The sequence below is a fragment of the Orbicella franksi genome, chromosome 15 (genome assembly GCF_964199315.1).
Source record: "Orbicella franksi chromosome 15, jaOrbFran1.1, whole genome shotgun sequence".
Taxonomy (NCBI): Eukaryota; Metazoa; Cnidaria; class Anthozoa; order Scleractinia; family Merulinidae; genus Orbicella; species Orbicella franksi.
This window is the reverse complement of record NC_138159.1, coordinates 2063617-2088278: the sequence shown is the minus strand read 5'-3', so window position 1 is coordinate 2088278 and position 24662 is coordinate 2063617. Positions and strand designations below refer to the sequence as shown.

At 39.1% G+C, this 24662-nt stretch overlaps 1 protein-coding gene across 2 annotated transcripts; it reads right to left on the bottom strand.

The window, feature by feature from the left end:
- Positions 1–1057: 1057 nt before the first annotated feature.
- Positions 1058–24662, bottom strand: LOC145469098 (advillin-like). 2 transcript variants are annotated; one of them, XM_081452752.1, is made up of 23 exons: positions 24431–24662; positions 20643–20743; positions 19835–19909; positions 18907–18966; positions 18233–18310; positions 18090–18139; positions 17393–17495; positions 16313–16423; positions 15283–15349; positions 14229–14352; positions 13621–13702; positions 13336–13431; positions 12593–12755; positions 11102–11340; positions 9540–9626; positions 8836–8907; positions 7903–8007; positions 7331–7514; positions 6650–6720; positions 5830–6039; positions 4605–4805; positions 3508–3609; positions 1058–2441 (listed from the first exon to the last, which is right to left on the bottom strand). In XM_081452752.1, exons 2-23 carry the CDS (start codon positions 20718–20720, stop codon positions 2328–2330), a joined length of 2472 nt encoding a protein of 823 aa, XP_081308878.1. In that variant the 5' UTR covers positions 20721–20743; positions 24431–24662; the 3' UTR covers positions 1058–2327. The 2 variants fall into 2 exon arrangements, with proteins under 2 accessions (XP_081308878.1, XP_081308879.1); XM_081452753.1 differs by lacking the exon at positions 24431–24662 and adding an exon at positions 22889–24404.

Sequence of the window (24662 nt, the reverse complement as noted above, 5' to 3'; positions counted from 1 at the left end):
TTGGTAAGTACTCCCCGAAACGAAGTCGAGGGGAATATTCACCGATATTCACGAGCCTGAGGCGAATAATTGTTTTAGTATAATTACTCAGGTGATTATAGAAATACCTAAACAAAGGATCGACCGAAAAATGTTAAATTTTATTTGTTATTGTCATGCGCCAATGAACAACTACGCGCACAGATCACATGGTTTAATACATCATATGGGCAAAGACGGCAAGTGTTTTTCGCACGTTTTAAAACGTTCTCCCTCTAAGAAAAAGCCAGAAAGGAGGCTAAAATTGTCTCAAAGTCAGTGGTAAATTCGGTTTGTTGTTGAAACCATTCTGTTAGATAAATAAAGTAAAGAAATGAAGTGTCGAAAAATTTAATAGTTGTTTTGATTTACTCTTTCATTTCGAAATAAGCGACATTTTCGCGGGAATTCACAAGGTTTCGCGGTATTTAGCACAATTTTCACATCTTACTTTTGAAAAGTGTCACTTGGAACTTTGTAGCATGTTTGGTGCTTCTCGGAATAGCATTTTCTTTCATTGTATTCATTTCTTCTTCAGACACATCGCCAAAGCACGAGGCGGCCATTTTGAAAATTAGTCTTAGGTGAATATAGCGGAATATGACGCCATTCTAGACCAATGAGAGCGCGAGAATTTCTAAAATTACCCGGATTATTATACTTTTCCAATCGTTTTCCGTTGAAACGCAGTAACTCCCGGGAATTGTCCTTACGCGAGCTACAATCACAAGACATAGTCACGCAAATGCTTTTTCAACCGTTTTAACCTGGTTTGAGGCCGGTTGGAAAAGTTGATCAACTAAACCAATAGGCTCGATTTCCAGCCGTTTTGGGAGCGCGGGTGTTTATCCTTCTCCCACGAGGCGGTTCGGGGCAAGGAACGCGGGCTCACATATTGCAGGAAAGGGCCTACTAAACCAACCGAAATCGGTTTTTTCCCAATAGAACACGAAAAATCCCAACCAACACAACCAGAAACTGTTGGTCCCAATAGAACACGACCTTAGCTACACTAGTTGAAACGTATTTGAGACAATGCTCTCTTTTCAGAATCTTTTAATTGTTAGAAAAACATCTAAGAATATTGCAATTTTCCCACCACAACGGTGATGCAGTGACCGGCAACATCCGGGTCTTAACCTTCAGCCATTCGTCATAACCCCCTACCGTGAAGCTATGAAGACGAGGGGGAGACTGGGGTAGGGATACAGCTATTGCCTAATGAAATAACTTGTTTGCTACCTAACCTAAGTAAATGATTCTCTACACACACGTAATAAGACATATATAAATACTAAAGCCTATTTGTGTACAATATTAAATTCATTGCGACTTTCGTCCAACACTGTTGCAGCTGAGGGAACAAGCTCCGTCTTCGGCAAATCTTCGTTGAATCTTCGTTGAAACACTTTCCGATTCTTCGCGAGTACTGTCGAGCTACACAACGAACAAATTTAAGCGCAGGGTAAACCGTTCAATCAAACTGGGCATAAGCCCATAAATCGACTGCTGACTCGAATCTTTTAGCGAAAACAGAACTTGTCCCATCAGTCGCATTAAAAGCGCTAAAGCCGCCTTGAGTTGTCACGCAATTCATTGGGAAGCAGCGGTACGTGACAACCCAAATACTACCGCGAACGGTCACACACACTTAAATATTTTAAATCCGGGACCTAGTGTGCACTGTGATACCATTACATTGAAATTCAAATTGAAATGCCTAGCAAAATATTACTGCTTTGGTTCATTAATTTAGTTAAAACACTTAAAAATATGTTCTTGCCAATTATGCAAAGTGTTTAGCCAAAAAATTTTGCCACCCAATATATATTGAGGTAATCTGCGAAAAGCTTCTCCATTCTTTTTAGAATAGCTCTACCTAGTAGTTTAATATACCGTGTCATTGTTATAACTTATTGCTAGCGCCTTCAAAGACTAGCCAGTGTTAAAAAGCTATTACAATACCGTTAACTACCGCTTATAAGCCCCCAATAGCTTTCTTTGTTTTGAATTCGTTTTATTATGACGTTTTGAGGCTTAATTACCCGTCAATGTAAAACTACCTTGATCAACATGTGCAGCCATCGCTCGATTCGAGACAGTTTTTTTAAATCCGGTTATAAGCCCCTCCGTTTATAAGCCCATCTAAAAACTTTAAGAAAGTTGTATAAGTCCAGGGCTTGAAAGCAGCAGTTTACGGTAATGCATCAATTATGTCATCGTTACCTCCCCCTCCCCTAACAAATGGATGGACTAAAGATGAGAAAAATGCATTATATTAGTTAAATTAATGACAGGGCGTCCTTTGTCTAGAACAAGTCAAGTTTTTTCTTCTCTTGGTTTTTCTTCCATTGCGGATAAGTTTCCCATTGTTTCTTAGACATTTTGAAGAGACGTTCAAATTCAGCGTCCTCAAGATGTAACTAAAACAAGAAACAACAAAGAGTGATTCACGAGTGGTAGAAATGGTATCAGATTAACGAATTCCCTGTTGCCGTGCTTCTGTTCAGTAATAGATCATAGATGACGTTAAAATGTGGTAAGAACAGAAAAGTGACCCACGAGGCGATAGCCGAGTGTATCGCAGATGTTCTTATCACATTTTGACGTCTTTGTGATCTGTTACTGAACAGACGCACGTCAACACAGAATCCAATTGTTCTATATATCAAAGGAAACAAAAAAGACTATTAATGACGTCATCTATGCGTCTGTCCTCCAGTAGATCATAGGTAAGAATCAATCAAAATGCGAGAATAATTTGACATATTATATTATCACAAATGGATCAGCAAGGACACTGAGCAAAAACAAACAAACAAACCAACAAACCAACAAACCAAAACAAGAACAAGAACATATTGTTAAAACACAATACCACTAAAACAGCGAAGTTATGTGAAGCAAATGTCAAAATACAACTCCTCACTAGCCTGCCTACATTTCCTATAGTTCTACTAGTTGAGAGAAGTTGGTGATACATCAGTTTCCAGCAACGAACGACATCTGATTTCTCCCTAGAATGCAGATTGCCAAATGAACAAGTGATAGAGGAAGATTGTCTTATCTCCCAATACCGAGGTCTCAAAATAAAACCATCTCTTTCATTATTGAAAGCCAGAATAAAACAACTTGCAAATTAGAGCTTTCTATAGCCAAACAAAATTACAAACAAAGTTAGAATTTCATAACGAAACATGGAAAGAACGGCTGCCTATTATTCAAAACTACTTTTCTAAATAGAAGTTTATATTAATTTCATTAATATAATAATACATAATAAGAAACTCCCTTGTATTGTATTGCATCGTCGCGTGCGTTATTCCGTTATTCCGTATTTTATTTTATATTACTAGTGAAATGTAAATTTTTACTTTGTATAATCTGGTAAATAAACTGTATGTGAGTGATGTGAATAGAGAAATTCTCAGAACAAGCATAATCGCAATGTATGGCAGTCGGTATTGAGAACTTGAGAGTCGATCGCACCTCTTTCTTTGTAGGGTCCACCTCTTCGGGTAAGTCTTCTCCTTTCCTTGTCAGCACTTCCAAAGGAAAGCTCTTTGGTTTGAGTTTCTCCTCCCACTCGGTCTGTAAAATAAATTCTACGGTAAACCACGAAAGCTCTATGCTCTGCGCTCAGGGATTTGTAGAGGGGAATCTTTGTTTAAAGTATTTGCCTCTTTAGAACAAGCGATTCAGGCTCTTTCTACACTACGCCGGAGGAATTTGAAAACGAAGGTTTCACTCTGAGAACGCATCAAATGTTTTCCGTCCACACTGCGTCGGAGGAATATAAAGACGCAACAATCACCGGTCATTTTGGTTATGTGTTTGAGTAAACCTCGGGCAGGGAAATCGCAATACTATCGTGATGTCATCGTTTTCGAAAAGCTCCGTTGTCAAAATGTTTTCTGTCCAAATAAAAACGCAAAGCCGACGTTTTCATATTCCTCTGGTTCGAAGAGCGTTTTCAAAAAGCTCCGCTTTCGTGACGGGTTATTGTGGACGGAAGCCCTAACCGTTGAAATAAAGCTGCGTTTTCAAATTTCTCCAGCGCAGTGTGGACGGGGCTTCAGTCTCTCAGTGATCGAGCTACAAAAAAAAACTAAACATAACAGCTCTGAATATTGAAAGACCATAGCACGATAAACTGTCCCAAGGAATTTGAGTTCGATATATTGAACACTTTTTGTACGAGCGAGTTTGAAAACTCAACATTTTGTAAAGAGTATCAGTTCATTAATGCTCTTGCCACTCAGACATTTTGCAGTTTTTGAAAGATAAGATATTCAATTTCTCCTTGAATGTCTTACCCAAAGAGCCAAAAATTTCACCAACTACTAAGTAGAGAAAATTCTGATGTTATGAATCTCCCTGATTGAGCCACTCTGTGACTTGGCCATGCTAGGTTCGATTTCCGCCGCTCTCTCGAGTTTGGCCTTAGGAGCGCGGGCTCCTTTCCCAAACAGCGGCTGGTAATCGAACCCATGGCCATGCCAAATATCACGCATTCTCAACGGCGTTACTTCCGTCGTAACGCAACACTCCTCCCGACTATCGACTGCTAAGCAGACTACGCATACCATGCTCCAGGCGTTTTCGTCTACTTTGTCATTGTCTTGTTTGATGGCATTTAACTGTTCTTCATAACTCATTTTCTTATTCCACATCTGTGGCTCCCAAGCAACAAAGTACGACTTGAATGCCACTGGTTCTGCTCCTTGTTTTATCACCATCATCGTCATGTCCGCAGTTCGCTCACGTGGATCTGTTTTCACGTATTCCTGAAAAAAAAAAAAGGAAGATTCAACCTTTCTTTAGATTTTGCTGTAAATGACAATTGACATGAGCCCAAAAAGAAGCGAGGATTCCCAAGGCCCCGTCCAAAGTACACCGGTGGAATTTAAAAACGGAGGTTTCACTCTGAAAACGCATCAAATGTTTTCTGTCTACACTAAGCCGGTGGAATTTGAAAACGCAACAATCACCGCTCATTTTGGATTTGTGTTTGACGAAAACTCGGGAAGGGGACTATCATGATTATCGTGACGTCACCGTTTATGAAAAGCCTCGTTTTCAAAATGTTTTCCGTCCACACTAAAACTCAAAGCCGGCGTTTCCAAATTCCTCCGGTTTGAAGAGCGTTTTCTAAAAGCTCCGTTTTCGTACCAGATTAGTCTGGACGGAAGGCCTAACCGTAGAAACAAAGCTGCGTTTTCAAATTCCTCCGGCGAGGCGAGACCTAAAGGAGACAAGAATATCAATGCAATGGATTCCAGTGTGAACATATTTGACAATGTAAAGCTAACATTTGGAAGTCTGAGGCCAAGTGTTCAAACTTGTTTGTGTGGTTTGGTTTGTAAAAGTAAGGAGAAATCATTTTGCATCCCAACCTGAAAACGTAATTTTGTATTTCTTCTCGAAATAAAAGGTATTCTGACGGGAATAAACTGTACTAAGTTTCTTTTGTAACTAATATTTAAGAAACCTAATTATTAGCAAGAAAATGAAGAAAACGGAATTCTTAATGTCCGCCACTCAATGTTCGGTATTTCCTGACCTTCGCGCTTGAGTTATTTTGGACACATGCAAAATTACCTTTAAATTGAAGGAAACCTGAAAATAGTACTTTACTAAGATAGAAAAACACCAGAGAGAGAATAACAAAGCAAAACGAAACAAGGCTGGTCAAGGATGGAGAAGATTTACACCGATTACAAACAACGAACTTGAAAAATTTAGGCTAAACTTTTCAAGATGCGCAAGCCGTGAGCCAGGTAGCTCCTTTGAAATCAACAATAACATTACCAAAGCAGTCTTAATCGCCTCGTGCTTCTCTTCTTTACGTGCGGACTCTCCAACCCACACAAACAACTCTTTCCAGGCGTCAAGGATCATAACATCGTCTTCCTCGAGATCCTCCTGTGAAAAGTCAAGAACTTCCTCCACTCTGAACCTGCCCGACGCGTTGGAACAGTGAAAAAGTCTGGCGGGATAAGTCTGGTTGTCTCCCTCTCCCTGAAAAACAGTTATGATCAGACAAGCATTATAAGCATTAACTGTGAGATTTCTATAACTCATTTGGTCCGACTGTACATGAACATTACAAACTGTAAGAAATAGTAATGAACGACAAGGAGAAAGTGTGGCATGATCAAATAATGAAATATTTAACATCAAAAAGAGATAAAACTCTAAGTGAGATTATTCGTGTGCGGAGTCTTGCCCGTTTGGATCAAAATCGGCTTCACATATCATCGTTGACTGCAGTTATTTCTCCACAAGGAATCTTATCTTTGAGGAGGACAAGTTACTGAGTGGACTTCAAAACCAGGCAGTTAAGAATGCTTTGCGCATGGCACGAACTGGTACTCATCAGTCACGTGATACTCAGCCACTTTTACAGTATGGCTTGTTTCAGGCTCTCGGGGAGTGGAGACGATCAAAAAAGCCGGCGGACGACGAGCGGGGTCTGAGAGAGAAAAGGAGAACCCAGACCCTGCTCGACACCTGCCGGCTTTTTCGATCGTCCACACTCACCAAGAGCCTGGATCAGGATGTTACGGTACAAATTTTAATAAACCACATTCAACAAAAGGATTAAACCAAGGAATTGCACAATACGTACCCAGTTCTTCTTAGTTGAGGAGTAGTCGCCTTTTCCGCCAAGCAACGTCCAGATTTTATCCATAGTCTTTGCTAGTTTGGGAAATAAGATTCAAGGAGTAATTCAAGTAATACATCAAACACGAAAGACCGTGTTTGACCACATTTCTATTCACCGAGAAGAGAGTTGAACTGATGATGTGTTTGGAAATATGGTCTAACACTGTTTTAGAAATACTCCTAGTCGCTTCATGTTACAGAACCGGGATAAGCTTCGGCCTGGTGGGCCACTTGACTCGTATGCAGACTTACTTTTTACTGTCTTGAGTCGGCTGACATGCACATTTGAAATCACAAAATCTGTCCATGATTTTGAAATCTGCGCTCAGTCTTGAATTACAGTGGAATCCCGACTTCTCGAACCCTCATTTTTCGAGCCTCTCGATAACCTCCCTCTCCTCAGTCGAACACTGTAATTTTCGCCCCGATCTCTCGAACTATTTGATTTTTTGAACAAATTCCCCGGAGGTTCGAAAAATCGGGATACGTTATTTCCTTTCCCAGCAAAATTCCAAGGAGTTTTCATTATTTCCAAGCACGTTCTACAGAAATTCTTCTTCCCAAGGGCTTTTCAAGCGTCCTTGAAATTTAAAATTGAACTGTTCTCTAGAGCTTTTGAAGGATTTCAAGGATTAGGACTAACCATTTCTCTCATCGCCTTCCATAGCTCGTTCTGGATCGTCAGAGTGCCAGATAAGCCTTGCAGCTTCTCTAGCGACCTCCCTCTCATCACCAATACTGCCTTTACCAACCCACAGATAGCAAATACTAGAACTATGTATCAAAAACACATCACTGCTGTTCAGAGATTGGGCTACTGGGAGAACCTGTCCAAAGAGATTTAAAACAGTTATTAGTAGAATTCGAACACCCTATCTCTTACGGAGTAATGCAGAATACCTGGGCACTCGAAGTTGTACCCTTAAAAACTTGGATACGCCGCTAAGCAGTTTGTGCACAGTCTTATCTTTTTTTCGCGTTTTTAGAACAAGAAATAGTCACATTACATTGCTACGTTGCTACGTAGCTACGCGACTACGCGACTACGTGGCTACGGGGCTACGCAGCCACGTGGCTACGCGGCTACGCGGCTGGCCACTGTTTCAACTGAAGTGTTTTGGAGTGGCCGGGTATTCTGTAGTCCAAGGTTCAGTGACCAAGAGTTAAAAAGTGGCTGACAGTAGATGGATTTATTTATATCCGTCAGTGCTTTACCTCAACAATCCTAGCATTGTTTCCAGTGACTCGAACCTGAAGCATACGGGTGTCTCTGCCAGTTTCCTCATTTTTCACATTCTTGAAGCCACTAGCATGTCCACCCTACAAACAGACAGTAGACAACGTTAAAGGAGCTCAGTCACAGTTTGCGCATATTGAAAAGTTTAGCCTCAATTTTTCAATTTCGTCGTTTGTAATCCGTGTTAATCGTCTCCATCCTTAACCATCCTTGTTCCTTAATGGTTTATCATTATCTCTTTGGTATTTTTCTATCTTGTTAAACTGTTATTTTCAGGTTTCCTACCATTTAAAGGTAATTTTGTATGTGGCCAAAATAACTCAAAATACCGTGACTGAGCTCCTTTAACAATAGGCCCTTTGCAGCTGGGCCATCACGTGACCTACTTTTCATAAAATTATTGGCTGTAACGTATAGAATACCAGAAATGGGAAAAGCATGTTGAAAATATCAAAATGACTAAGTTTGAAGCACCTGTCATTAAAGAATGAGATTTTATGACAGTTTGAATTTTTCAAAAATTAAGAAGATTTGTATGGAAAAAGATGTTGGAGAGCAAGACTTTCATCTCCAGCAACATTTTCAATGTCTTCCATAGATATCCTCTAAATTTTCCGAACTGTCAAAAGAACTTACTCTTTAATGTCAGGGGCCTCAAACTTAGCCATTTTGCTATTTTCGATATGCATTTTCCATTTCTGGCATTCTTTACTTATTTAGGTTATAGCCCATAAAAAAAAAAAAAAACTTTAACAAAAATTTTGTCACACATGCTTTACCTCAGAGTCAAATTACATCATCAGTCCTAAAGTTAAAGGAGAAAATCGCATTTGTATTCTAACCCTAACTTTTGCTGGAAAACATTTCTCCCTTGAACGCAATTTTTTTCCACGAGAAACTGTAATGCTTACCTGATAGATGATAAGCCGACGTTTGAAAATCATAAAAAAATGTTCAGGTTCCTTCCCTTCACAAACTCGAACCTGAAAAATTAAACAGTTCAACAGCAAAAAAAGTCATTTAACTGACGAGTCTTCCTGTACAGTCTTGGAGGAGTGGTGACCTATTTGCTGGACTTTGGATCGAATGGTCCAGAGCTGAACCTTGACTAGGGTTATTGTGTCATGATCTCGGGAAAGACACTTCATTCACAGAGTGACTGAGATGTTGGTGGTGTTAAGATGGCAACCAACAGGAAGAAGAACAGAAAGGAGACCAGAAATAATCTAAAGGAGGACGGGGGGAGTGAAGAAAAAGCAGAGAAGACGCATAGAAGCCCGAACGCTGACAGAGGATAGTGCGAGGACAGGGTAGGATAGACACAAAAATTAATGTTGCTGCTACTAATGCAAAAAGTGATGATGATGATGATGATGATGACGACGACGACGACAACGACGACGATGATGACGACGAAGAAGATGACGATGAGGGGCGGAAGGGGGAGGAGGAGGAGAAGGAACAGAATGGGCAAAGAGAAAGCCACAAAAAAAGGAGGAGAAAAAAGGGGAAGAGAAGCCGGAGGCTGCAGCGGAGGCAGAGGAGGAGGAAGCTAAAAATGAGGAACCACAGACAAGGAGGAGGTGGAGAAAACATAAACCAAAGGACTACTAACCTGATAGGGTTCTCCACCATGCTGGTCATCAAGGGCAATCGCACCAGCTGCAGCTGCTCCTTGTTCATCTGCTGTGCTATCATTTCCCTAGCATAAAAGTAACATCATTATATGGCCAGCTCCGTGAGCGGGCAAGATAAATCAAATCCTGCGCTGTGATTGGTTACCTGAGCAGGCAAGATGGAGTTATCTTGCCTGCTCGGGACTACCTGTTGTGTCCTACAAGGAAAATTACCCCGAAAACCATATAATAAATCCTTTTTGACCAAGTGCTTGTTCGGTCACGATGGCTAGATATTGGCCTCGTTCTTTTCCTGCGTGTTTATGGACCTCGACTCTGTCTCGGTCCATAAACACGCAAAAAAAGAACTTGGCCAATATCCAGCCATCTTGACCTCACACTTGGTCAATAACCCATACATCTGATGATGGAATCATGTTTCTCATTTTCTTTCAATAAGAAATTTGGTTGAAAGGTCACAAATATTATGCCTAAGCAGAGAGCAGTCGATGCCGTGACCTAATGGCTATCTAGATGTGTCCAATACTATTGCACTTGCTTTATATGGACCGCCATTTACAACAAAAGGACTCGTCTGTAAACTTTGCATGGCATAGTTAATAAAGAAGGATGGTGCCAGAGATGCCAAGATTTATGTTGGAAGGTCCATGCGATTGCCCATGCAATCATTTTCTTTGCACTCATACATTCATGAATTACGTAACTGAAACATTTCTGTTGCTTTTTTTTTTCTCCGTCAGTAGTACACAGTAATTGTATTTTGTACAATGTCAAGGCCAAAAGAGCAAACGAAACAATACAATGAAGATTTCACTTTGTCGGGTTTCATAACCATTTCCATCTATAAACTATGGCAAGGACCATCACTCTTGCTTACGGCCTGTAAACAGAGCATATATCTTATCGTGGTCTCTACATTTCAAACAATTTGCCATCCTTTCTTACATACCGTCATTTGCAATTGACCGTAATGATGGTCCATGACTGTTTTGTACAGAGTACAATTACAGGCCGCCATTCTTGTTGACAATCCGAATGTAGAATGTACAACTTCATCATACAACAGCTCGGCAATGTGGACATTCAAGAAGGTTTTAAATCCCGGCCCCAAAGGATATGGTCTTTCAGCCGTTTTGGTCATAAATAGGGTATCAATTTTAGCTGATTTTAGCCATATTGGACATAAATAGGGAATGGATTTTGCACTCTAGCCTTGATATGGGTATGTTTTTAAGAAGAAGCCACTTTTTCATCATTATCGAAAAGAAAATCAACAAAAGCCCTTCACAAATTATATTTACGGTAATTTAACATTGGTCTGAACCAGGGAATTAATTGTAACGCAGGTCTGAAACAGGGTTTTGATTTACGGGTCAGGTCATAAATAGGGTTTCGAATTTATGGTCAGGTCATAAATAGGATAGGGAATATCGCAGATTTTGGCCATAAGTAGGGTAAGGGTTTTGGGAAGCGGGCAGCACACTCCTGCCCAATTTTTCCGGGTGTACCCCCCTCCCCGGGTTTTAAATAAAGTGCTCACCAGCCAGAAGTAGATGATGTGACGTTCCCTGCCGTTCTTGAGATAAGTGTACAGAATGACGTAGCAGTCTCCAGAGTAGAACACCCCATGAGATTTCTCAGGAAGTTCTTCTAACTTAAATCCTTTTACCCTATAAACTTGGACCGTGCCTGTGCCGTCATCAGGAAGGGAGCTGGTCACCGACTTTCTTCTGTCATGCATGGATTTCACTTCAAACTTTGGCCTTTGGTCCAGTTTTTCTGTGAAAATTAAAGTCAATGAAAAGAAATTAAAAGCGTCAACAGCTATCTTGCAAAATGGAGGTTGCATGACTGAGAGACATCCAGGACCTGCTATTAAATTGAGACCACTCCCATCACATATACATACATTGTGGCAACCCAGCCATGAAAGGGAAAAAAACAGGCACCATCACACTGATAAATCAGTGGAAACAGAGGCAGGGAAAGAGAAAACCAGCCTTAGAGAACAGACCCCACAAAGACACTAAAGTTCAAGAAAAAGCTTGTTAAAGGCAGACTGTTACTAGCCCACTCTGGTCTGAGTACATGTGGAATCCTGGCAAACTCTGTTGAATTGCATTTAACTGGCAGGCATACAATGGTAGACTAATTGCATAAAAATGTAACAATGTTAAAAAACAACAGCTAGGAAGACCTGAGACCTGTAGAGTTGGACCCCACCAGTTCGAACTTGGTTATTCCGAATTCCTGTTATTTTGAACTCAAAACCTTTTCCCTTAGATTTGCCCTTCAGCCATTTACTATCCGTTATTTCTCAAACTCATTAATAATTCATCAAGTTTAAACAAAGGAAATCATGACCGTGACGGTGTTTGGATATCTGATCTTAATTAGCATAGATTTTTATGATTTTAATTTTCCGTTTTCTCCTTAGTTTTAGTCTCGATTGAGAAGAAATATCAAACACTCAAGACAGTGTTTGACCACATTTCCAAACACCTCGAAGTTCGTCAAAAATACTCCGCTGTGCGTCGTATTTTCAACTCTCTTCTTGGAGTTTGGAAATGTGGTCAAACACGGTCTTTCGTGTTTGATATATTACTTCCAACTCCCACTATTTCAAACTTTTTATTTGTCTCCCCGAGAGCTCAAAATAGCGGGGTTCAAGTGTATTTGTTTCCAGACAAATAATTTGTCTCTTCAAAGCAAGGCCAAGATTGTTTAAATTTTAATTTAAATTCATCACCACTTAATATGCAATTGTTCTATAAATTAATTAATACTATTAGCAAAGAAAAATCATAAATTACTACAATTAACTCATAATTATCATCATAAATTAAAATAAAACAAATTAGACATGTTCAGATGCACAGCTGAACAAATGACATATTGGAACTGATTAATTTCTTCATAGCTGCTGCCACAAATGGTACCAACTGTTAGCCAGCTGACATAGCAATAACAGCTAACGTAGAAACTCCAACAGGAACACTAGGTATCTTACAGTAGTTTAAAAAAACTGTACCTCTAGTGGCAATGCCCTGGCCAGCATGGTATGTCTGTGTCATTCCAAAGGGCACCGTGGTTTCCCATGATGAAAAATATTGTTTAAACTCTGTTGGCTCCAGCTCTTCTTTAATGACTTTAATAGGTGTGTTAGGATTCAGTTGTCTGGCAGAGATAAACCCCTTAAAAACAAAGGCAAATTTGATAAGAATTTGAATTAAAATTTGGCCATGTTAAATAAATTGATGATGCTTCTTTTAATGCTTAAGCCTGCTTCACACTTTTGAGATGAGCTTGTTAAGCACAAGCACAAGCAAAATGATGCTCACTAGCAACATACGCATGCAGTGTGAGTTACATTGCTGGAGAAACAAGACAGCAATTGGCTTCATTTTTGTGCTAATTATATGGTAGTGCTTATTTCATGCCAGTCCCACTTGTAAAATAAGCATAATACTAGTAAAATAAGTACAAGCACAAGAAAAAGGAAAATGTTTCTTTTTGTAGTGCTTATGTTTGTGCTCAATACCCTAAAAGCTCCCGCTGTGGGCCTTTTGACACTGAACAACCTAAGAAAAACCAAAACCATATTTTCAACCCCTAAAAGGTACGACAAGCACCCCCCTTCCCTTTTGTATGGGAGTTCCCTCACCTGGATATGGGAGACATGATATTTATTCATATTTGCTGATTTCAGAAGACTCTCAGATAGTCCAGGAGAGTTGACATAAATAAAATGACAATAATTAAAATGTCACTAACTTGGGCATCCTTGAAGGCTTGATTTTTTTCATTCCGAGTTGATTTCTTTCCTTCCCACACATAAATGCCCTGACCAGTCTCCAGAATAAAAACGTCCTGCCATAAATACAAAAAGTTCTGTTTAAACACCAGCAACTAGATAAGCTCCAGCCTGATTAGCCACTTGGCTTGTATGCAGACTTAAGAGACTTAAATATTTGTAAATATTAATGAAATTAAATTGCCTTATAAATTGCCACATAAATTGCAATTATTTAGACATTGTAACATGGGAACGAGACTAACATCAGGGTCTAGATCTTCTTGTTTCAGAGGTTTGCTGCCAGTCTCTTTCATCGTGATATTTCCACTGGAATCCTCTTGGACCCTGAAATCACAAAGATTAAATCAACCATTCAGTTTGTATACCTTGTCATGAGTGATGATACTTAAAGCTAAAATAAAGGTGTTTTTCATATGTACCAAACCCCCCATCCTCTTGTTCTCCCAGATTTCGTTGTATGTTTCTATTATTGTAGAGTTTGAGCTCGAGATTTCTATTCTGTGATGGTTGACAAGGGCACAGCCCAAGTCTTCTATATAACACATAGAAATTGAGAGCAAATAAGCTAATTGTTTTAGTACAAATCTACTAGATATTCAAAACTATATTTAATCCTCTTCACAGACACTTCGAAAATGCTATGAAGTGGTTGCCATTTTCTTAACAAGCCCACACTGCTACGCTACTCATTAGTCTAGATCTACAACAGAATAGATAATGGGTAGTGAAGCCAATCAAGGAACGGCATCCGTGATAGAACTCTAGTAGATTTAGACAAAACTCAAAAGAGACACAGAAAATGTTTGCCATTTCTCAAACATGCCATAAATATTGCATCCATGTATTGTACCTGTATAAATTGAGAGTTAGGATTTCATCATGAGCTTCATCGCTTTCCCCTTCCTTAGTAATAGGAACAATACGTTTGTTTCCAGTCAGTTCAAGAAAGAACTCTTCCTCTTCTTCTGGCGTTCCTGCGTTTGAAATAACATGTTAGAAATCGTCAGCAAAATGGAAGTATGGCGGGGGGGGGGGGGGGGGAACTCCCATATAAAAAGGAAGGTGGGTGCTTGTCGTACCTTTTAGGGGTTAAAAACACGGTTTTGGTACCTCTTACAATGTTACCGGTAAGCCTCAAAAGGTCCACAATGGGAGCTTTTGCGGTACCTTTTATGGCATTGAGTGAAAAGAATATCACAGGAGATCATGTGTTGTTCCAGAATTGGTACCTCTTAGGGGTGAAAAAAAACTTTCAAGCCATGCCCACAAAACAGGATCTTAGTACCTGTTAGGGTTTCTTTTTAAAATTTCTGACAAGCACCCTCACCCTTTTTTATATGGAAGTCCTCCAGGGAATAATGATTATTACTCTAACAACAGTAAAAATACACCAACACATTGGGGACACAAGGCTCAACCTTCTCATCAGTTATTTGCCTGGGTTAAGTCTATAGCGACATAAGTATAATTTATGCCAAGGCTAAAAATGAGCACTGCAGAAACTTATCCCCGATTTCTCCAACTACATGATTTTTCAAACCCCATGTTTCAGATAAGCTGGGGTCTCAGGTCAAAAACCCTACGAGGTCAACTACATGAACCAACAAATGAATAGAAAATTTATTAATACTGATCTGGTGGGAGTAGCAGAAATTGACCCGCTCAAATTCCTTGTTGACACCCAACCATGAAAACTTATCTGGAACCCTGCATGAACCAATTTTTGTGTTTCCACTGGAGGTTCCAAAAATCAGGATTCCACAGTCTGCTCATTCTTCTTGAACTTAAATTCAGCTCCGCAAACAACAGTGATCCACCAATCCCCTTCACAATAACAATATACCTGACAAACGTTCTTAAATGTCAACACTGCTGATGTCAAAGTTGAAAACTAAGACACTTACCGATTACAATTACAGTAGCCAAACCAGCTCGCTCCTCATCTCGTAATCCTCGTCCATATTTTATAGCCTGTCATATATAAAAATACTTATAACATGCTTGATGGAAAAACTATTTATTGTAATTACTGGTTTGTGAAAAAAATAAATGGTTCCATTCACGAATAGTAATGCTAGTACTAATTGAAGGTCAAACCTAAGTGGCTGACACGTTGGCCATCTCATCACGCTGCGAGCTACTAAGGCATGTAAACTTATCATATATCAATAAAAGTTACTGGTACTGTTTTATAAAGAGAGATATCCATACTCCCTGTACAGAAGGGATTAAAATTTAAAATTTCCTGGGTTGGAGTGTTGTTCCAGAAAATATCCATACCCCTCCCACGGAAGGTTTTTTGGTTAGAACCCTCCCACTCGTCCAGAAATTCCAGTTTGGCTTCATAATTTCTCTTAAAAATTTTGGCTTTTGAAACCCCCCTTGCTTTCAGAATTTCCAATAACCTTCCTTGGGGTGGGTATTGATATTTTCTGAAAATGCACTCTGTAACACACAAAACATTTAAAGTGTATGAAACTTCATCTAGGAATTTCTAGAAGAGTGGGGGTCTTAAGAAAAATCCCTACTGTAGGGGAGTTACATATGACAACTACATAAGACATATTAATTAAATATTACATATTTCAAAATAACATGTTTTTTTGTGTATCACACTATAAAACAGAATAGCCTGTACAGCTGGTGGAATTCATGAGTGAGTAATTTCTGGTGGATGCAGAGCCGCCATTGCATTCTCTTGCAAGCAAAGACTGCAAGGAAATTTGCAACTAAACCACTCCTCACCAATTCCCTCACAGCTGCACTAGCATAGAGTACAGCTTCACCACCAAAATGAAAGCCTTTGCACGCAAAATCTTGCCAGCTAGGCAGGCTATTACCAGAATTTTTTAGAATTCTTGTAAAAACATCAAGAGTATTGTGTTTACTTCACAGCAAAACCCACCAAAAAAACTTAACAATCAATAAGCTTACATTAAACCTCTCGTTCGCATTGCTCTCCTTGCCAAGCCACACAAAAATCTTTCTTCCACAGTCAAAAACAAAGCAATCTCCATTGTTAAGAGAATCAACAGTAAGAGGCACCTGAAGAAATGAATTCAAAATTAATTACTAGGCCACTTACTAACTTGGCTCCGAGGCTTGCGAGAATATAGCAAAAGAAATCACATCCAGGTTAAGGGATGAATAATTGATTTCTTTTGTTAGTTAGAATTTTAACATATTGAAATTGGCCTATTGAGGCACTGCTAGTGAACAGCAAGTTGGGAGTATTGCTAAAGAGCACTTGTCTCATGATAGAACAATCATAGCCATTCCAGCTAGCAGTCAACTTTATACTGTCCATTAATTTTTTTTTTTTTTTGCTTTATTAGACCTCCCACCATAAGTTAGGCTACAGGCAGGCTCATGTTGGAGTCACAGAATCAAGTGGTGGAAGCAGGCAGCAAAGCTGCAAGATAAGAAAGGCACTTTCTCATTGCCTCTTCACCAGACTCCACCCCACCAGATTGCTTCGCTCTTTGCCACTTGCACGTGTGGCTCAAAGGTAGGCCTGCTCGCAGGCTAACCATAATTCAGCCATAATTTCAAAAGCCTCACCATGCAATTTATCATGCAGAATTTAGCAAATGTGCAAAGTTGAACAAGAATTTGTTACAAACTCAATGAAAATATGGCATCTAAACCTGCCAATATTTACAAGTCAAAGAAATGAATATCTGCCAGGGGCAATGCCTGCTCCCTGGCATATCTTCCTTTGTAAAAATTGCCAAGTTTGGGGTCCCATATTTTCATGAGTTTGTAGCAGCTTCTCTATGAAACTGCACAAATCTACTAAATTTGGCATGATAAATGTATCTATGGGGGGTGGATTTTGATTAATATATGGTTATAAGAAAAGTATGAAAAATTGTTGATGCTGCCTGACATCAACAAAATAGGCCAATTATTTTGGTTGAGTGTGGGTTTTTTTTTTTGGCGAGGCAGACTTTTTAGTATGATAGGTCTCCAATGCATGCAAAGAAGTTTATAAAAAAATCATTGTCAGCTCACCTGAGAAGCATAAACTTTACGTTTCCCTTTCACACGTATCAATGCCTTTACAAACTCTTTCTTCCCTTTCTTGAAACCCGAAGCATGGCCACCATCGAGCAAGCTACATTTGGAAAGAAAAATAATGTCATCTGGGTCCAAGTGAACTAGACTACAGGTAATATAGAGTTGTTGAGGCTATCCCTCATTAAGGTTAAGGATGCTAGTCTTCGTATTGATCAGCAGTGTGTCCACAGGGGTTTCATTAATGTTTTCAGCAGGAGAAACTAGTTTTCACAGGCAGGCAAAAGTTTTTGAAGTGAACTCCTTTATGAGAAAAACTTTTCTCTTGATGGTCAAACCAGGCGGACAAAATCTTCCTTATGGCCTGTCAATTTGCCCAGTGCCTAGCCCTTAATTATGAAACCCCTACTTGTAATCCTACTTGAATCGAAACTAAAAGCACTACGCAAGATGGGAAAAATCCTGGTAGGTTTAAAATGAACATTGCAGTTCAAAGCCTGTGAGAAGGGTTGATAGGACCTGTAGTAGCTCCAAAGCAGCAGATGAAGATCAGATGTTGGAACAATACACAGAGGGTGGCTGGAGTGTACATGTAGAATGGCAAAATAGGCCGGGTTCATCAGGAAGTGCCACAGCCTCATACCCCATTTTGTGGCATAGTAAATTAATTTAATTTATTAAAAACTCTTCCTACCTTATGTTTGGAAAAAGGTTTCGGAACCCTTTATCTTCATAACCACCAACCTGGGATAAAGAAATTTGAAAAGAAATAAGATTAAGAATTTCATTCTATAGAGTGGAAAGCTCAAAAGGAAATCAATCAAATCTTTTACAAACCACACGATGCTGTACAGGATAACCACCCATTTCATCATCAAGGATCACAGACAGGCTGGCAGCAGCTCCCTGTTCGTCCTTTGTAACAAAACAGAAAAGCATAGCAAAAAGCGTTACTAGCCATTCAATCAAGCTAAGTCTGCATACAGGCCATGCAGCCCAGCAGGCCGGTGCTTATCCTGGTTTCTGTAGCATGAAGTGTCTAGGAGTATTTCTACTTCCCCCTGGATGGGATGCTAGTCCATTGCAGCCCAGCATTAAATTCAGTGGTACCCATTTATACGCCTGGGTGGAGAGAGGTACTGTGAAAGTTAAGTGTCTTGCCCAAGAACACAACACAAAGTTCCCAGCCAGGGCTTGAACCTGGACCGCTTAATAGAGAGACAAGGGCACTAACCATGAGGCCACTGTGCCTCCAAAAGACACAATGAAAAGCTAATTATTTTGGCCGTGAGGACGAAAGTACAGTTGTAACAAGGGGAACAAGTGACCATTCCAATTTGCTTGGTTTTCAAAACCTGGTTGCAAGTTGTTTTAACCATGGCAAGAACAAAAAAGGTGATGAGTTCTCCAAAAATATTATTGGGTAATCCCAATTCCAGTAAACCTTAGCAACTTCTTTGAGCTATTGTTTCTCTGTTTATACTTGATACATTTAACTGATTTTTTCTCACCTGAGAGGTTTCTGGCCCAAGCCAAAAATATATGTTTGCCATCTTTCCAACAGTTCTTGTCTTAAAGAGAAAAGAAGAAAAACATGTACATTTGTTAAGAACTGAACAGGTCAAGTACTAATTTAAAAGCTTCTTAAACAACTTCTATATAGCCCTTAACTGTCAGGTCAAATTTTGACACGCGACAAGGTGTTTTAAGAGCAACATGGAGGCAATCAAAATGACTGCAAACAAAATTAGGTGAACTGATCACGAAATTCTTGTAGCTAAGTGCAGACCTTCCAAAACTGCAACACAAAAGGATTTCAAATCCAGATGGAGGAGAGATGTAACCTAATAGCAGCTCCTGAGCTAGATAGAGGGAGTCCACACTCACAATAATTACAGGGGTGCATGGAAAAAGACCCTAAGTGACATCTGATAGACTGCAAGATTCTCCTAGCAAATTGCTTTTCACTTCCTTGTACAGAAAAGGAAAATTTGACATAAGATCAAGAGTCACTTGGGGCTTTCTTCCATGCACCCCTTCAATTAGCATAATTGCTTATGGCAGGTGAGTATAAATAAAGATTTTGTTCCACTGTCATTGGTCAAGGATTGCATCATATCTTGCTTCTGTCACCTGGAGCAAGGTGATTATAGCAAAGGCATAAATTGACGCTTAACCATTTTCTTAAGAAGATTTTAACAGCTCTCATCTCCTTCATCCATGCCACAGTATAAATTCTACCAAACAAGCCACAAGCCCCCCATTCTACATCCAGGCAATAATACTTACATATCACAATCTCTTTCCCCACTTGCTCCCCCCCCCCCCCCAAAAAAAAAAAGCGAGAAGGGTAAGTACTTCCAAGACATTAATTAAAACACAAGTATTTAGATGTAGGTATCAATGTTAAACCCAGTACTTCATGATTTTACATTTTACCTCTAGTATGATGTAGGAATCGCCCTTGTAAAATTTTCCATGTTGCTTAGGGTCAACTTTAACAGGTTTAAAAAACTGCAAAATAATTTTTGAAAATCAACTCAATTTATTGTTTTGACTACTACCATTAATTTTATTAAGAAATTTATGATTTATACTTAAATATTAATAAGCACTCTATAACACTGTGGGTTGACCTCACTAGATCAAGCAATTGCAGGAACTCTTCAAATAGCTGCATTATTATTATTGGCATTGGCGATAATTTTCTGGTACCCGACATTATGCAGGTGTATTTTAAGCAAGCACGCTTAACTTTACCACAGCCATCTCAGATGCAGAATAAAACAGAGGAGACTTATCGGATTAGAGGAAAAAGTAGCTCAATCATAAGCCCAATCATAAGCCTCTGCAATTTACAACATTTTGGTGACAAGAAAAGTTCTTATCCATCACAAAAAAAAATAATTTTATTGCATGTTAAAATTTTTGACGGTTTTTTTAGATCTTGAGTGACTTACATATGTAGTTTGCTTTGCTGCTGGCTCACAGGCACAAGAGTTAGGGGAAAAATGAAATGAAGATGCATCTGCTAAATGTGCTTACAGTATAAATTATGCTGATGTACATGTCCACTCTTATTCTCACCACTTGTACATGAAGAGTTCTGAAGATTAGGAATATTGCTCTAAATGGGTGAGATAGCGATAATAGTGTTTTAGTCAAGGACTGTAAAAAACCACATATAACAGGTTTCCAGTCAAAAATCATTCCCACTCATGTTGCAAACAAACTTGCAGTTGTCTACCTCAATTCTCCAAATTTCCACTCCTGGTTTAGTCCCTGCACCAGGAAAAGTTCTCTGTCCACTTTCTGCAACTGGCATTTTAATTCTTTAACTGTTGGTGCCTGTTGATCAAGAAGAACTATCACTATAAGTTTCAGAATATAAAATGACAAATTAAATTTTACAAACATGTTCTGCCAGAAACTTCTGCCTTCTTCAGTGCAAATAATTCAGAAGATGCAAATTGAAGTGAAAAAATTGAAGGAAATTGAACTAGTAGGTCATGCTAACAAGTCTGTATAATATAATTGACAAAAGGATGCAGATTACAAAAAAGATAAGCTTAAATTTACGTGTTTAGAGTTGCTGATTAAGGGGTGGGTTTTCCCACTGAATGTGCAAAGCTTCTTTATCTTGAGCTGAAATGTATGCTATTGCTAGAACTCAATCATGAGTCACAGCAGGGCTATCGTGCCAGATGTTTTAATGTCACACAACAATACATACCTGGTAAAATCAATCAGGCAATATTGTTAAAACTGGTGTTACTAAATAGAGTAACAAAGTAACAAGTAATGGGAAAAAATTCAAAGGGTAAAAAATTACAAAATCTTTTAAAAATGCGTAACATGGATTGAAACAGATAAAAATTAAAGGAAGCATGTTTGCCAAGGCATGAAAAGACATTTCCCTACGTTTTTGATTCATGTACGGGTGCTTATATCATCCTATGTACATGATGCCACACCGAAAGAGGGGCTAGGATAGTATCTGTTTTTTTCTTTCTCACACCAAGGCTTTCTAAATTGTAAGCAAAGCGGGTAAGGTCTAAGGTTCTAAAACTTAAAAGAGGCCAGTGCCCTAGACTATTGCAGCGGATCACCGTGGAAAGTTTTCAAACCTGAAATCTGATATCATATATCATCTTCATCAGTTCGTGAAAAGGAAATCTATTGCCTGACGGTTTCAATGAACCAATAACTTAATTCTGTCTTCAGAGCAAACATCAACTTGTGATGATTATGAGAAAAGTGAAGAAAGAAGTCTTTTTGTCTATTTTCAGGGTTATGATTTCCGGAAAGCATTTCTACTTATACTCATTTCTACTTATTATCTTACTAGGTTTACTTACTTCACAGGCTCTTTCGTGAAGGCCATATAAAAGTGGCCGGGATTAATATCAATACTTGGAACCTTAATGATTTTACTTTAGTTTTAATGGCTAGATAGAGTAAACATAGGCTATGATAAATTTGATAATATAATAATTTTTTATTGTTCCTAATGATTTTGGTGACTTAAGCAGGGGCACTTCAGGCGTGGATCTCAGATAAATGGTGACTGAGGTTTCTGAGTACTTCTGAAAAATCTGACCGATTTCTGTAAAATGGTGGATCCGCGGCTGTGCTTTGATTTCAGGGGACAGTGGCCAGTGACATGACCATCAAATTTTAAGGGGGCAAAGTGTATCTAGAGAATGGGAAATGAAGCAATAATTGCATTTTGGTGACTTCAAACCCAAAGATTTTTAAGAATACATTTTTCAAACACTTCAGGGATCTTCAGTAGCTATTAACTAGTAGTAATCAGAGATTATGAGAGTGCGTTCGACGCTCTAACTTTAATACATAATTATATATCATAAATAAATGATTTTACTAGCTGACTTTCAACCTTTGTCTATTGCTAAAATCAACATTTTTCAGCAGCAACCGAGGTTTTACAGTCAGATATGCATAGTGTCAAAGTCCATGCTAGTGAAGAGGTCACGAATTGTTGATACGTTGCGTGACGATTAAAGACGCTGCCAGTTTCTGTAGTCTCTCAAGTTTCATAGTATATTTAAATTACGTACATTATTCTAAGCTAGCATTTGCAGTCGCGTGCTCGTTTCGTGACTAATTCGAGTATTTCCCCTGATGAATAAAGTAGTCTTATGGATCTTGCCTTCAGAGTACTTTTCCACGGATTCCAAACAATAACTTTCGACCGCATAAAGACTGAGCTATCTGTCGCGACTGTAACTAATCAAAAAATGCAATCAAAATGTAGCTGTTTCCCACGGTTTATCATCCCAAAGCCAAGTCGTGTTAATAAACAAGGACAATTCCCTCAGATTGCGATAAATGCTGCCGTCGAAGCATTTAAATTCGCCAAAATCTAACGCTGAGAGCACATAATAGCGAGGCGTACAGCGACTGAATGGAAAGAAGTCAAAAAAAGATCCATCAGAAAGACCAGCTCACGTGGCCTGCTCACATACTCACATGTTCGCCACATGTCTTATCACATGTCTTAGCATTAAACGGTACCAGTTTGCTGGCCGTGACATGCTCCTGCAAAAATCAAGCGGGGTGGCCATTTTGGTGTCCTTACAGGAATGTGGTATTTTTTGGCCTAGAACCGTGCACAGGAAAACCAACTCTGAAAAGCCACAGGTCAAAATTAGGTTTGCGTTCCACTTCGTCGAACGCAATAATTTAAATCTTTCTTCGATTTCTAAAGATTTTGGTTATTTTCTAAAAGAAAACACCTACTTCAACACAACAGGGAAGTTTTGACTTTGTGGGACTATAGAGGCATAAACATCAAACTTAACGGCATTCATCAAGTGGCACATAGAATTATTCAGAAGGTCTGGTTTCGGTCGGGGGGAGGGATTGCATTAAAAAGTGATTATTAAGCCCAGTGTGACATCATTTCATTTCTTTGCGTTGGTGAGATCGACCCAAAATGAAGAACTAGTAAACAAGAGAAAAACTAGTTCACTAGTTTTTGGTCAAATCAAATTTAGCTCAAGTGTCCATATACGGTAGACCTGTGTTGTAATTTATGCATTTTGATACCGCACATAATTAAATTTTTGTTGTCTCTAGAGAATAAAAAAACAAAAAGAAATATTCCTTCATGTATTTTCAATATTATATAATAGGTGTTCCGTTAAATAATTATAAATGAATCATGGATTTTATTAGCATCAAGGATGCTGCAAGGATTGGAATATTTTGAATCGAAAATAACGAGACAAAAAATGTGCTAGAAGTGACACTTCAAATGCGGAAAATAAGTAACAGAACGGTAGATTTAACTAGTTTTATCTCAAATGTTTTCTTACAATAAAAAAAAATTCAGGATCGCGCAAATTTTGTCAGTCGAAGGACGAGCTATTTTAGTAGAAAAATCTCGTGGATTAATGGTCATTTCTAGAAAACAAATGTTGACTAGCCTAGGGGAGGAAATAAACCCGCAGGGGCTTTATAATTCACGCGTTCATGGTAACGGCGGTATAATATGGTTTTGCATGTAAATAGCGGTTGGAAGACATAACTAACCGCAATAAGACATCGAAACTGTGAATTCTTGCATTAACAAACACAGGTCATTTCGTAAAGAGCAAACACAGTTTTTGCACGAAATTAATGCAAAGCGATCGACGTCCATTCACTTAAATAATTTTTTTGATGAGCCCCAAATTGCACAGTACTCTCGCAATTAACAACGGCAACAGCCAGAACGCGTCCCTAAGATCATCTAAGCTTATGCACGTCACTTAAATACAGCAATTCCACAACAATAACTTGCTAAGATGTATACATCCTGCAAAACAAATACGCTCAAAACTATGGCAAACACATGACAAGAGTGGTTCGCGCGAACGAAAATGGGTGTCAACTAGAAATGTTGACATTCGCTCCGAAAGACTCAGCTTCCAAAACCATCTAGAGAAATAATTCTTCGCGAAGAAAATGTTAAAATAGGGTTGATGCGAGGCTATGGTTTATAAACTACCTGCTAGCTAGCAGACTCACCTTCCAGATAAGCTTTTCCACAGAGGTAAACAGATCAGTCCGTATTTGAGATTATTGTAGCTCTAATAACTGCAAACTGGCCAAGTCCGTCGCACATCCGGGACATCGCGTATCGATCGACGCTGTCGTGGGCGTGAGAAAAATGTCGGCATGAATAAATTTGCACCCTACCCCTCTGTCCTTAGTAAAAGAAGGTGTGAGTGAATTTTATTTACCAGACGTACATTTAGAA

Bases quoted from the DNA above. Each gene is read 5' to 3' on its own strand.
- LOC145469098 (XM_081452752.1), bottom strand. From the start codon at position 20,720: ATGCCAGTTGCAGAAAGTGGACAGAGAACTTTTCCTGGTGCAGGGACT. The intron at 18,140-18,232 runs GTTTGTAAAAGA...TCTTTATCCCAG, and splicing joins ATCCTGTACAGCATCGTGTG to GTTGGTGGTTATGAAGATAA. The intron at 17,496-18,089 runs GTAGGAAGAGTT...TTCCAAATGTAG, and splicing joins AACCTTTTTCCAAACATAAG to CTTGCTCGATGGTGGCCATG.